Here is a 13,938-nt window from a genome sequence, read left to right as displayed (position 1 = left end):
TGTCTTCCAACTGCTAAGACCACATTATTAAACTCTCTCTAAAGTATGCTGGCAAAGCTAGTCATGTCTCAAACTGCACTTCTATAGATGACTGGCTATATTCACTTGGGTTCCTGGCCCCTTCCTCCTCTACAGCTTTGATTGGATAACTTCGTTCACAAGAGAAAAAACAATTTCAGCAAAATAATACATTATCAAAGACACATTTTCTAATTTTAAACTTACCTTATGGGAATGATGTAGGAAAAGAGTAGGAGGAACCGAAAAAGATTACGGTACCATGGACCTGCAAATCCCTGTAAGGTTACCATCACTACAGAAAGAACTACTAAAGCCAGAAATAGTGCCTTTGTCAGCTGATTGAGTTCAAGGTCCAGCAAACCAACCTGAAGAAGAAGAAGAAGAAAAGCATAGCATTAATACATGGTTCAAGATGCCCCCATTCCTAGTATCCTTATAAGAATACATGAAAATGATAACTTGAGAAAATGATAGATTTTAATAGTCTTTATAATAATGCAATACAAATACATTTAATTTTCTCTTGACAAGCCTCTTAGAGATTTAGGTAGAATTTTAGAAAATTTTGAAATTTTGGAAATGTACTGTAACCTGTAGAACATTCTCAGGGAGAATCTGCTGGTAAAACAGTATAACAGAGGAGACAACTCAGCTAGCACAGTTAGAGCCGCTGTGTGGGTCATTACAGCAAGATCAAGAATTAAAAGAGCAGGGCATGGGCAGCCTTCTCCATTCCAGTCCTGCATCAAACTCCTTTGTGAGCAACACAGTCCATCTTCTGTGGCACGTCAGACCAGACAAGCATCCCTGCTGTCATTAAAGTATCTCTGAACACCTTCCACTCAGTTGCAGAGTCCCCAGGTATTGGACAGTGTGTGTGTGTCTGCCTTTCTGCTAATCTCTGAAAGAACTTACAAAAATAGGCCAAGCCTGGAGGTCACTTTAGGATTAGAATCTCCTTGATTTATCCAAGACCCTAAAGTCTGATTCCTCCAGGGTAATATACTACACAGAAATTCACTCTGGATTGATTACTAGCTGAGCACATAAATGTATAGAAAATTATATCAAAGACAGCAGTTTATTTCTCCTTGATTTTGGAAACAACTGACACCCAATCAGTCCTTGTCCTAAAGCAAAGAGAACACAAACCTGGCTCTTCTGAAATGTGTAACTCCAATCTTGAGCTCTGGCAATTTTTTGGCTTCTCCCTGCGTCACCCATAAGACAAAGTGCAGTAGAGTATGCAGCAGGGAGGCGTGCCCCTGAAAGGGCCTCCAGCTTTATCACTGTAGGATAAGGAGCCATCAGTAGCCCACAGAGCGCAGGTGTGCTGTGTTCACGGCTCTACATTTACCATTCTATCCAGGCTCTTCAGAAAGCCTGTGGGACTCTGGGGACTAGCCTCGGGAGAACATTTTTATTTACCATTTTTACAGGACCTGCTCTGTAGCTCTGGCAGACCTGAATTCCCTACACAGACTAAGCTAACTTTCAACACTAATCTTCTTTCCTTTACCTCCCAAATATTGAAAACAGGCATAAGCCGCTGCATCTGGCCCAGCACCAAACTCTTCTATGACATGGAACCATCCATAGACTAAGGTAGCTGGAGGTTACTGGGCACACACGTAATACTGAGCGAGGTCACAGCCTCTGCCCAGTGAGGCCTGGTAACGGGTGCACCTGACTCAGGTGGCAAGAAGAGCAGTGCTACCAGGAGAGAGAAAGAGAGAGAGAGAGAGAGAGAATTGGGGAGGGAAAGAACAAATGATTGCCAAAATCTTAATTAGAAAAAAAAGCAAAATAAAACTCTAGCTCTCTAATGTAAAAGTTTGAGAATTAGCTCAGCTAATGTAATTTATTCTATAGTGCCTTAAAATTATCTTTTCCCATAGTTCATAATTTAGTTTAAATCTAGTTTTGATTAATTGTTGCCACAAACTCTTAGGAGACCACAAGAAGCAATTGCTAGAAAGAATAAAAAAATCAAGTTTCCTAAAAGTTCATTAAGTACAATTGTAAAGAAAACTAATTAAGCAAGTAATTACATGCCTCCTACACCTTGTGCTAGACTCTAAGGTTATGAAAATGAGTTAGTTATGAGAATTCCTTTTTACCTGTAAGAAAGAGTCTACTAAGAAAAACAAAATGAATGCTGGTACTATATGTCTTATGAAAGAGAAATATCCAAACACATCGTTCTTCTCTGTCCAGGTTTCTGTTTGAACTACGTTGGTAAACACTACAGAAACAAAATGGCCATTGCACAGAACCCAGGAAAACTGGTATCTGTGGTACACCAGTGCCCCAGGGCTGCAGGCAGCTCCTCCGTGCCCTGGTGGGCGTTCCTAGTGCATCTGAGGCATGTACTCACTTGAGCTCCCTGCCCCACCATGACCAAAAAAGCCTCCTAATCAAGGAAATTTCAAACAAAAACTACATGCCAGATTCACACAGGTGTCACCTTACTTCTTTAATGACAAACAGGACATGGCTTGGCATAGAGACTCCTCTGCACACTGCAACTCACTTCAACAGAAACTCTGGGGACTGAAGACTCCCCACTTTCCATGTGCCCAGTTCTTAGCAGCAGATTGCCTTAGGGCCCAGGGAGTCATGAGGGAGCCCTCCCATCTTCAGGTCTTGCACCACAACAGTGAGGACTGCTTCCCTACAGAGTGAGCACTCTGAAAGGAATGGTATTCAGGAGTCCTGACAAGTCCCCAGCACTGCTTCCCCCTCTTGAGAACCAAGCAGCGCAGACCTCAGTTGCTGATTTATCAGCTCCATTTAAAAAGCAGCACAAGGAGGACAAATACCAGGCGATTTCCGCTACTTCACCACTACGTAGTTTATGCTTGAATTATTGAGAAAAATAGGGTTTTGGATTAAAATGAAGAAAAATTAAGCCAGGGAAGTAGAGCATGTTTCAAAGCCCAGATCTTTCTGCTGTGACAAAGGCGCTCTAAGTTTCAGGCCTCACTGAGGATCAGATGAAGTCATTATTCATTCAGTCAGGGAAAAAAGACTCAATTACCTCAACCTAAAGATGCTATCAATGAATGCAAAGTGCATATTTTACTCTATTCATCCAAATCCCATTAAAAAGTGAAAGGAATGATTTAATCTGGCCTTCCAGAGTTGGCCTTTTTTTTGTAATAAAATAAAGAATTACTGTCTTGCGAAATGCATAACCACTACCTCTCACACTCTCCCCTGCATCATAGCAGTCAAAGACCAAAAGCTTGCACAACCTCTGAGAAATGAATACAAAGTTTCCTTTGAAAAAGTGCCACACAGAGGATGGAAAGCCTAAAAGCAGCCCATGCACAGGATATGCAGATAATTCAAGGCATTAATACCTTTCTAATTGACCAAGACAGATGTAGATGACTGCCAACCAGTGGATATCAATTTTGAAGCCAACCAAATGCTCCCTTCTAGGGAGAAGAAGGTAATGAAGACAGGCACAGAATGGTCAGAGGCCATCCTCCCCCAGATAACAGGACAGTATTCCTCATGTTCTTTCAGGGTGCCTTGCCTGCCCTTCCTGGACTGGACTGGCAGTCTTGACGTTAGTTAATTCTAAGAAAGGGCAGAATTAAGAAAAGACATTTTCAATACTAGCTTGTTTTAAAAAGCAAAAACATTTTCAATTATTAGTCTTTTTATATTCCATTTCTCTGCAACATTTTAAAAGTTTCTCCATCTAGAGGCTAAGATGGACCCAAAAAGTACTTAAAAGAAAAGCAAGTACAAAATTACAGATTCTACAAAGTGTCATCTTCAGCTCTGATGTGTATTTCCCCATTATTAAAGAATTTCTTAAACACCTGAACAAGTCAGTCCTTCTGCGATGACTGTAAACCCTTTTTTATTCTTAAGATACACTATTAATCACTTTAAGTAATTATGACTGTATGAGAAAAGGTAAATTAAATACTCTAGGAAGTAATTTTCAACATTACTGTAAGTTCTTATATTAGTAAAGCAAATTTTCTTCTACTTGTCATAATATTTGTTTTATTCGTGATAACAAAATTAAATACGCTACTGGAAAATTTAATCTCCAAGGGGAAATTTGTGCATAATGCCTAAGACAAGCACAAGGGCTCTGCAAAGGGGTTCTTCTAGGGTAATGAACACAATAATTGCCTGGATAATCTAAAATGCTACTAATGGCAACGATCACAAATCCATTTAGCTCCTCTTTAATTTATGTACCAAGTTTTAAATAGCTAATGGTTCTCAGTAAAATAATGGTTCATACCAACAATAAAGGGTAAATACGGCATTCTCCTGCTTGATCAAGAAAAGATCAGTGAGGTTTTTTTTTTAAATGAACACATGGACGAATGAGAATCGGACCTTATCTCTGTAGAACAGTACCACCTCATCCATCTCTAGTTAACAGTACCCGTATAGACTAAGTTCCTAAGAAATCAATGTGCACACCAAACTGGATCAAAAGCAGTGTGTTATAAAACCTTAGGTTCTACCCATTTTTTTTAAGCACTACATGAAACAGGTCTGAAGTGTTAGCAACTGCTGGTAACATCGTCCCTGGTTAGAAGAATCGAAATACTACAGCACTCCTACCAATCACTAAGATTTGCATGTACTCACTCTTTACACGCAAGTATTTCAAAAATCACAAAATTTAACCAATTCCTCCATCAATCCAGTTTACACTCTGAAGAAAACTATATGCTTTAATCTGCCCTGTCTTCCCAATGAATTAAGTGCAGTCTGAAAAGAGATGAGCCCTGATCAGATGTCTCATTCATATCAGACTCTATGAACATGAGTTTATCTTTAAACAGATGTTTAAGGAGGAATCTATAATTGTTAATATCTTTTTATCAGTTTCTTTCAACTAATATCGCCTCTTCATTCAGATTTAGTAGAACACTGTTATAAAACTGTCATGAACCTAACTGGATTCCAATAAAAGAAATATTCCATTTCAATATCTTTGAAAAGAAATCAGCTTATACTATCATGTTTAGTCCAATATTAAGAAGGCAGAAAAGAGCAATTTTTAAGACCTGCATTTGTATTTAAATAAATGAAAGTTGTACATAACATTTAATCCCCAAATCTTACATCAGTAACTTCCTATCATGGAGCTCAAACTACTAGCAGAAGGTTTTTGTTTTGTTTTCCTTTTTGAAGCTATCACTTTAAGAAACTGATATAATGAGGTAGCTTTTTGCCACCTCTAGTTTGTTTACTTATCATTTTGGGATATGAACTACTAAGTCTTAACTGTCTGCAGTCATGCAGCTGGCCACGCTGACGATGTAGCTGACTATTACTGTTGCCGCCCCAGTGATCTGCGAAATAAGAAGGGCTTCTTTGGGCCATTACTGTCTACTGGCTCAATAATCTGTGCTTTACAAGTTCTCTAAATAAGTATCAGTGTGAGAATCTTAATATTATAGTATATTTACCTTAACTTAAAATATCAAACTCTGTATTTATGTAAGACATTCAGGTCTACTAGGAAACAATAATTCATAACCCATGTTCTTATCTACAAATAAAATTTGACTATTCTTCACTCAAAATTTAGGATTTTATCTTGTCTTTGTTATACAAAATGTTTTTTCCTTGGTTATTTACATTTAAAAAAGACAATGGGGGTGTCTTGGGAAAACTGCTAGGTTTGTAAAGTGCATAATGTAAGCGTAAATGTAAGGCCCTGAAAGCAATCGCCAGCACCCATGTAAAAGCTGGGTGTGTCAGCACACTTGTGTAATCTCTCTGCTGGGAAGGGAGAGGCAGGAGAACTCTGGACTTGCCGGCCAGCAGAGAAGTAGAATGGGTGTGTTCTGGGCTCTGTGAGAAAACTTGCTTCAAAATACAAAGGTGGAGAAGTGATGGGGAACATTACTTGATGTCAACTTTGGCCTCCACTGGTATAAACACACACACAAGGAAAGGGGATCATCGTATTTTTTTGATCTAAACAAAAACATGCCAGTATAAGCATCAGGTACCAAACAAAGGAGTGAAAAGTCTTTCACCACTCAAGGAGAAACATAATCAGGAGACAAAAGGCTTTCAAGTGGCCAGAAAGCTGAATGACACAAGCTAAGCCCCATCTGGCCCCTGGTGGGAAGAATGATGCACACTGTGACATGGCTTCATCCCAGGGAAGGACTGTCTGCTGGTTCCTGCAGCCACTCACTACTGGCTTGAAGAGCACTGTGGTACTCGTTCATCTTCTCAAAATGCTGTTCTTTACACACTGGCTCTGGCCTCTCCTCCAGTAATACCAGAGAGCAGTACAGCTGCCAAGTGCATGTGCCCATGCACGCGTCAAGCCGCGGGTCTGCTTTGGAAAAGCTTGTGCCGAGTCTGTATGTTCACGAGGGATGGATAGGCTAATCCTGCTGTCTGCAGATTAGCAGTCTTTATTTACATTAAAATCTGTATTAAAATATAATAAAAACGCTAAAAGACGGGAAATATAAGACAATACAATGGTGTTAACATACGTTAACTTTTTAATAATTATAGATTTCACAATTTTTCAATTGTGAAAGTCAAAATCATGTTTAAAACAAAAATGAATAAGGGAAATGTGTAAAAGATCTATCTGGAAAGTTTCAATTTTACTTTATATTCACAAAGGATATTGAAATCTAGCACTGGGTAATAAGATATGCCCTTCCTTCTGGCCATATTACACACAGCTGCAGTATTTTTTAACATCATTATGAAAGGAGACTAAGTCCTAAGGCTAGTTCTCACTCTCACTCAAGTTCTACACTTTGAATATTCTCAGCACCATGTTCATGCTGGCATGTCATTACTCATCATGCCCATGTTTTAAGAGTAGTGAGAAGCAAAAGTGAGTGCATGGCATGGCAAGGCTTTGCCAGCAGAGGGTGCTCCAGGTTGGCACAGAGTCTTCTGGCGTTGTCTGCTCTCCTAGCATGGCTTCACCTACAAACCAGCAGCTCAGTACAGCAGCCACATACATTTACTTATTTTTGACAGCAGAGTTGACCTAAATATCTTCTTATCATGCAGAATTAGGGACAGAATTGATAAGCTTTAACACTCTGGATTATACGGGCAGGAGAGGTTCCTGAATGATAATCTACAATTATAAGGAATAAATCCTATTAAAGCTCTGAACCCGCCCTGCCAATGACACACAAGTGTAAGCCAAGTGCAGCTGGAGTCTGCAGAATGGCTGAACACCCTGAATACAGATATCTGATTTTTTTGTGGTAACAACATAGAAAGCTTTCAGTTTTAAATGGTTTTTACCGTATCATCCACCAACTTCAAATACTCACTTCACACGTCTTCTGCTGTCCACCGACACCCCACACCCCACACCCCACTCTGGATTTAGTGTCAGTTAGCAGCTGGTAGGTCAAGTGTTTACTTAGCAATCTAGTTTAACTAAATGAAACTTGTAAACTACACCCAATTCTTACATCTTACACAGAGAATGTTCTTGTTATGGAGCTTAAAACTAGAAGCAGGTTTTCCCCACCCCATTAATTGACATTTACTGTTATTAATGACACACAAAGACTCAATAATCTTGAGTTTTCTAGAGTCTTTGTGAATTATTCAAAGATTCTTTCGTTTCAATTTCACCCTAGTAAAAATTGTTACTCTAGAGAAATGTTTTGACAGTCATTTAAGGATATGTGCAAAGTGGCAAAACAATCAAAAACGTCACTTTGCAATGCTAGTATTTCGTTGGCCAGGCCAGTGAGGCAGTGCTACATATTTTCTCCAGAGAATCAAAGGACAAAGTGTACTCCTCTTTTTAAAGGCAGAATGGAACGAATAATTTTGATGAACAACATAATGTATTAATGCTACTTCCTTTTTAACTTAAAAATGTGTTATATACAACATACAAATGAGTGTGTGTGTGTGTGTGTGTGTGTGTACGCGCACGCACGTGCACTGTAGCCCACCTGATTATATTATCCTGATTGAGATAGCTCTATTCTGCTACACTCTCTCTATAGACGCTCAGTTCGTTTAATCAGGGTTTCATGGCCACATCAGGTCGGCCCTGGAAATCAGGGTCTTCTTTAGCTTGCTTGGCTTTAGTCCATAATAGCTGCTCTTGGAAAATCCTCTTCACTGCTAAGCAACCCCACCTTGGTTTTTGGGTGTATGCATCTGATAATATATGGTAGATTTTTCCATCTCAAGTTTATTATATATTTTGGGCTATGAATAAGTCTTAACTGTACCCATGCAGCAGGCCACATGCAATTCACTTTGGCAATTTTGTAAATGTTTTAATAGATATTACTTACATTTTGCATTTGTTTAAGAAGCAGAACACTGGCCTAATCTTTATTATGGGGAAACAGCGCTGACATTGGGCAGCAACGCTCTCACTGGAGTGAGAACACACGGGGCACTGGCAGGTCCTAGGCTCACCAGTCAAAGCACTGCCTTCTCTAAGACACAGGCTCTCTCCTATTTTCCCTGTTTCATTATTTTAACAGGTCCATCTGAATAAAAGGTACTATTTGACACATTTTTATTCTGGAAGGCAGATGTGCAAGTGTGTGTCTATTTCTTACATAGTGAGTACCTTATGTAGCAAGAATCCTTCCTTGAAGGGAGAGTCTGTTAGAACATTCTTCAAATTTACTCCTAAATATTCATTTGAAGATGATGGCTATAAAATATATTACTCAATAGAAAAAAGTCTTGTACTTTTAAATAGGTTGATAGCAAAATTAAAATTCTGAACTCTATCAAGACTTGTTAAGGAAATCACTAAATATATATGTTGCAGGGTATGCATTTTGGGGTTTCCACAGAATGTCTGTTTTCTCTGGTGGGACCTTGCTAAGTCAGCTGAGGTTGCTAATTCAAAGTCATAGCATTTTAGGAATAGTGAGAGGACTATGGAGCTCCTGGGGGTCTGGCTGTGCACTGGCAGAGCACAGAGTAATACTGGAGCTTCTGAGTGGCTTGCTACACAATGGCAGCCATAGAGTCTAGCTCTTCTCTTCAGGCTTCACAGTCTAAGAATCTGCACAGCGCTATGGTAGAACCCATCTGTGCCCTGAAATTCAAAAGGAAAGAAAAGGCACAGATTGCCAAAACCAGTTCAAATGGCTGTCACTGTGCCAAAGGTGGGGTCTGAATCTTCCCTGCTATTTCTCGGGTGACTGAATATATGCAATGTATGGACCACTGAAGAATTCCCCACCTGGTTCTCCAGGACATCTATCACTATGAAAAAACAACAAGAGTGCTTTTGAATGAAGAGCCACTCACTGACTCAGAAGGTGTATGCCTGAAATATCACTGGACTAGAACCTAGGAACACTCTTTCAGTTAATTCATTAAGTTTACTGGCAATTAGAGACGTATCACCTATTTATAATAACACTAAAAATACGTGTGGAGATATAAAATACTGGCCAGTGTTTGAAGCACCTCAGAATTACTATCATCGGGAACAAGTCTGTTCTGCCATTTTCTGTCCCACCCACACATCAGCTTAAGTAGCTATTAACTCCAAGTTAATAAGAGATAAACATTTTAATTTTTAAGGCAGCACAGCAGAATGGCAATAACAGAATAGCAAAGAAAGAGAAGAAGACTGGAGGGAAGTTATCATATCTAACACTAAACTCTAAATCAGTTCCTGAGCTTTCAAAATCCATAGCACCTCATGTTTTATATTGTTTTTGGTTTGAAAGGAAAACAGAATTAAGAAGATTTGCTGAAAATTTTAAATGATATGGGTAATATGGTTAAATAAACTTTTCATCTTCTTTAATTACCCTTTTATTATTAAAACTATCTAAAGCTTTATTGCTGGTATCTTGGCAAATGTAACATTATTTTAAACCATGTAAAATTTTTGTGTTACTTTATGTCTTTACAGACATTTTATGAACCATTTCATACTTAATGGCTTGTAAGCAATCTCAAGAGTTGGGGATTGTGTGAAAAGTTGTTCAGATTGACAGATAAAGTGAAAAGGTCTGTATTAATTTCCAAATAAAGAAATGCATGGCGTGGTATCTCACGATGATTATACTCTAAAGTACCAATTAGAACGCATCAGAAACTAGAGCAAGTTGACACTCTACAATAAAGCAAATAATTTCCAGTTGGAGGGGCAGAAAATGTTAATATGCAATGTTCAAGACTACAAGAATCTTTGTAAAAGGAAGTAGCTAATAAGGTTTAATGATGCATGTCAGGAAGCCACAGTATGTAGGGAAACACAGCTGGCTTCATTTTGTAAACTATTTGATATACACATCTTTCTCGTTCACGATTATCAGCTGTGCCAGTGCCACAGGGGACAGTTTAGACTTCAAATCAGGATATTCTTCTTGTTCTCTAAATTACACGTAAAATACATTAATATAATATGGCGCTATAGGCTAGTGCCCTGTCGAAAGCTTTATCAGCTTAGGGAGAGGATTAAAGAACCTTCTGGAAAATGTGCACAAACGATCTTGCCAGCCTAGAGAGGCTGCTGAGCACCAGAGCCATTTAGAACAAATCATAAACAGACAGAACCACTGGGATGCAGTGAATTACTCACCTTCATAGAATAGTAACCATTTCTTACACCTTAGGTATTAAAATATAAATTGACCTGAAATGTGACTGCTGGATTAATCCCATTTTTCTTTTTAGGGGTGCATCTGCAAGTGCACAAGGAACCTCCCTCCAAAAGGCAAGTGTCTTGTTCCCAGAGTCTCAGTTATGAGGGACTGCAATGTGCAGGTGACAGCAATTAGCAGCAGATGACAGAAGCACTTTGAATTTGTACCAGATGGCAGCAAAGGGTCACTGGGAGCCAGCAACCCTTCCACAAGGAAACCCTTGTGTTAGGCAACCATCAAACTCAAAAGCTCTTAGAAACAAATTAATTATTCAACCACCAGAAGACAACTGCTAGGTCACAGCACCAATATCAAAATGCTGTTAAAGCACTTGGAGCGCACTTATTTTAAATGTAATTACACATATTAGCTGTTAAAAACAAGCATGCCACATAATGACAAAAAGGTTGCCCTAAACTAAAAGAGCTAAAATTCTAGTAATTAGTGAATTGTCTTATGGCAATGCAGAGTCAACAGGTTCTAATTCTAGATGAATGCTGCTCATGGCTGAACCCCGCAACAGCCCAGTTTTAGGGAGAGTCTCCAGAGGCCTCAGCACCTTGGCTGAGAGCAAAGGTCAGAATAGCAACAAACACCAGTGCTCAGGATAAAGGAGATAGCAGAGCATACGCTGCTCTTCAAGGTTTGGAAGATCTAGGAGATGCTCAAATATTAGAGGCCATCAGCAAAGGCTTCCTGTCCAGAAGGAAAACATGGTACTACTTTAAGTAGTTGGAGACACAAGAGAGAAGAGGCAGCACGTAGGAAGCCCAAGGCTTTCCTCCAGAGAGCATGGTGGGTTAGGCCACTACTGCTGTTCATCTGTTTATGTTCCATGGAGAAAAATGAAGATAAAATTGTTCAAGTCAAACAAAAATCAAATGGATAACCATATTCCTCTGACAACATTAACTCCATATTGATAACTAATAACTAATTCATAAGCGTAATTTTTGGTTTACACTGCTTAACAAACAATAAAACTAATAATAATTTCTTTATCTTCTATGATCTCCAGAAATTTACAACCTAGTAGCCCTTTCCAGTTTAGAACGCTCCTTTGTACAATCTGTTAGTTAGCCTTCCTGACTTCATCCCATCTTATCCCTTGACCCATAAGTCAGGCAGAGTGTTTTAACTAAGAGCACAGTTCCTAGCAACTCTTTCTCCTCCTCCTTCAGTTGATTCTCCCCTGGTTGGTACCTACCTGCTGAAGCTGACCAGTTAGGCCACAATGTCCCAAATGTTTACAGCATCCTCAACAGTGCCACTAATAGGGTGCCAAGGGTTCAAACACATTCTCATTACAGAAGCTGGGAAGCTGACGCTCACAGGAGATATTAGGGGCATTCTAAAAGCAGGTATGAGATCACTGTGGAATCAGCTACCTTCTTCCTTGTTTAAAACATGATCAGAGAGCGAGACTGGTCAATATCTAAACACTCTCAGGTTTGTAACTATAACATCTTACCGGAAAAGCAATTTGGAAATAAAATGTGCTATCAAAGAGAAATTAAAAACATACACACACACACACACACACACACACACACACACATATATATATATATATATATATATATATGTACTAGGCAGGCCTCAAACTCTATATGTAGCTGGGAATGACCTTCCATCTTCCGAGGGCTAAGGTTACAGGAGCATAACACTATGCTTGGAGAACAAACCCTGGGCTTTGTGCATACTGGGCAAGAACTCCACCAACTCAGCCCAGAATTTTATTTTTATATAATAGCAAACATAAAAAAATTAAAGATAATGACTAAAGCAGAATAAAAAATTTCAAGTAGAAATAAATCAAAATTGTATGAAACTTTTACAAAATTACAATGAATATTGAGAGAGCTATACAATGCTAATTGATTAAAGACTTAATTATGAAATCAATTCTCTTCAAAGCTCTCTGGTGATGAAATGCAATTATAACAGACCTGCTTACAGTCTCAAAATGTTTTAGCACAGAATACATTAATAGCCCAGTATATAAGGAGGCCTTGAACATCATCATGTTATGGCAATGACTCACGATGGAGCTGTACTGAGCACGGACAGCAGCTGCTGCACAGTGGTATGGGTCTCTAAGAAGCCTGGTCCCTGCTCACATTATACATGAAAACAACACCAGTGGTCAGAAAGCTTACTGAGCAGGTCATTTAAACAAGGGTGTGTCTTCAGGACCCAGGTCAGGAAGACTCCTGCAGTCATAAAAAGGAAAAGACTCACCCACTGATCATATTAAAACTAAGGCTGTGGCTCATCTCAGTGAAAAAAAGTTTACAAGCAACAGAGTAGAAGAAAATAATGACTTAAAAGCCCACACAGTGCTTGCCTTCGGATGAACAAAGAAATTCAACACAACTGTAGAAGATGGCTAAGACTTTTGGGAAATATTATTTTAAGATGTGTTACTTATATACTATTTTTGCTATAGAAAATTTAATGATGTAAAGATGTATTACTTTTGTTTATGCTGCATTTGTTTAACTCAGTGAAGCTGTGATTCCTTGCCTGTCTAAACCATCTGATAATCCTGATAAAGAGCTGAATGGCCAACAGGGAGGCAAGAGCAAGGATATGCGAAGCTCACAGGTAGAGAGTATAAATAGAAGGAGAAACAAGGAAGGGAAAGAGCAAAGAGAGAACAAGGGGAGGAAGATGTCAAGGGCCAGCCGGCCAGCTGGCCAGCCACCCATGGAGTAAGAATGAAAGTAAGATATACAGAAGAAAAGGAAAAAGCCCAGAGGCAAAAAGTAGTCAAGATAATTTAAGAAAAGTGGGCAAGAAACAAGTCAAGGTAAGGCCAGGCGTTCCTATGTAAGAATAAGCCTGTGTGTGATTTATTTGGGAGCTAGGTGGTGGTGCACCCCCCAAGAGTAAACACTGCACTACACAAGACTCAGAGAAGTGGGCAAAATATGATCCAGATATTCATTAGGCCAGGAAGCTCACACATCAGGTGTGTTCATGTCATAGGCTTATAATAACATAAATACAACACACATATCACAAAACAAAAGAATGCATATTTAACTCAATCTTTAAAACCTTAAAAAGATGTCTGTTAAGTCCATTTGATTCATTACCTCCCTTAATCCTCTTATTTCTCTGTTAGGTTTCTGTCTGATTGACCTGTCCATTGGTGAGAGAGGAGTGTTGAAATCTCCTATTATTAGTGTGTGAGGTTTGATGACTGCCTTGAGTTTTAGTAATGTTTCTTTTACGTAAGTGGGTGCTTTTATATTAGGGGCATAGATATTCAGGA

At 39.1% G+C, this 13,938-nt stretch overlaps 1 protein-coding gene across 2 annotated transcripts in view; it reads right to left on the bottom strand.

The window, feature by feature from the left end:
* Atp9b (ATPase phospholipid transporting 9B (putative)) overlaps positions 1 to 13,938 on the bottom strand; it is a 199,817-nt gene that overhangs the window by 75,145 nt on the left and 110,734 nt on the right. For both annotated transcript variants that reach the window (XM_050165010.1, XM_050165009.1), the window contains exon 12: positions 226 to 386. In XM_050165010.1, coding sequence (XP_050020967.1) covers positions 226 to 386 — 161 coding nt within the window. The remainder of the gene's footprint in view (positions 1 to 225; positions 387 to 13,938) is intronic.

The sequence above is a fragment of the Alexandromys fortis genome, unplaced genomic scaffold (genome assembly GCF_014885135.2).
Source record: "Alexandromys fortis isolate MF-2015 unplaced genomic scaffold, M_Fortis_MF-2015_v1.1 scaffold_160, whole genome shotgun sequence".
NCBI lineage: Eukaryota > Metazoa > Chordata > Mammalia > Rodentia > Cricetidae > Alexandromys > Alexandromys fortis.
Note: the sequence above shows the minus strand (reverse complement) of the source record. Positions and strands in the feature narration are given on the sequence as shown.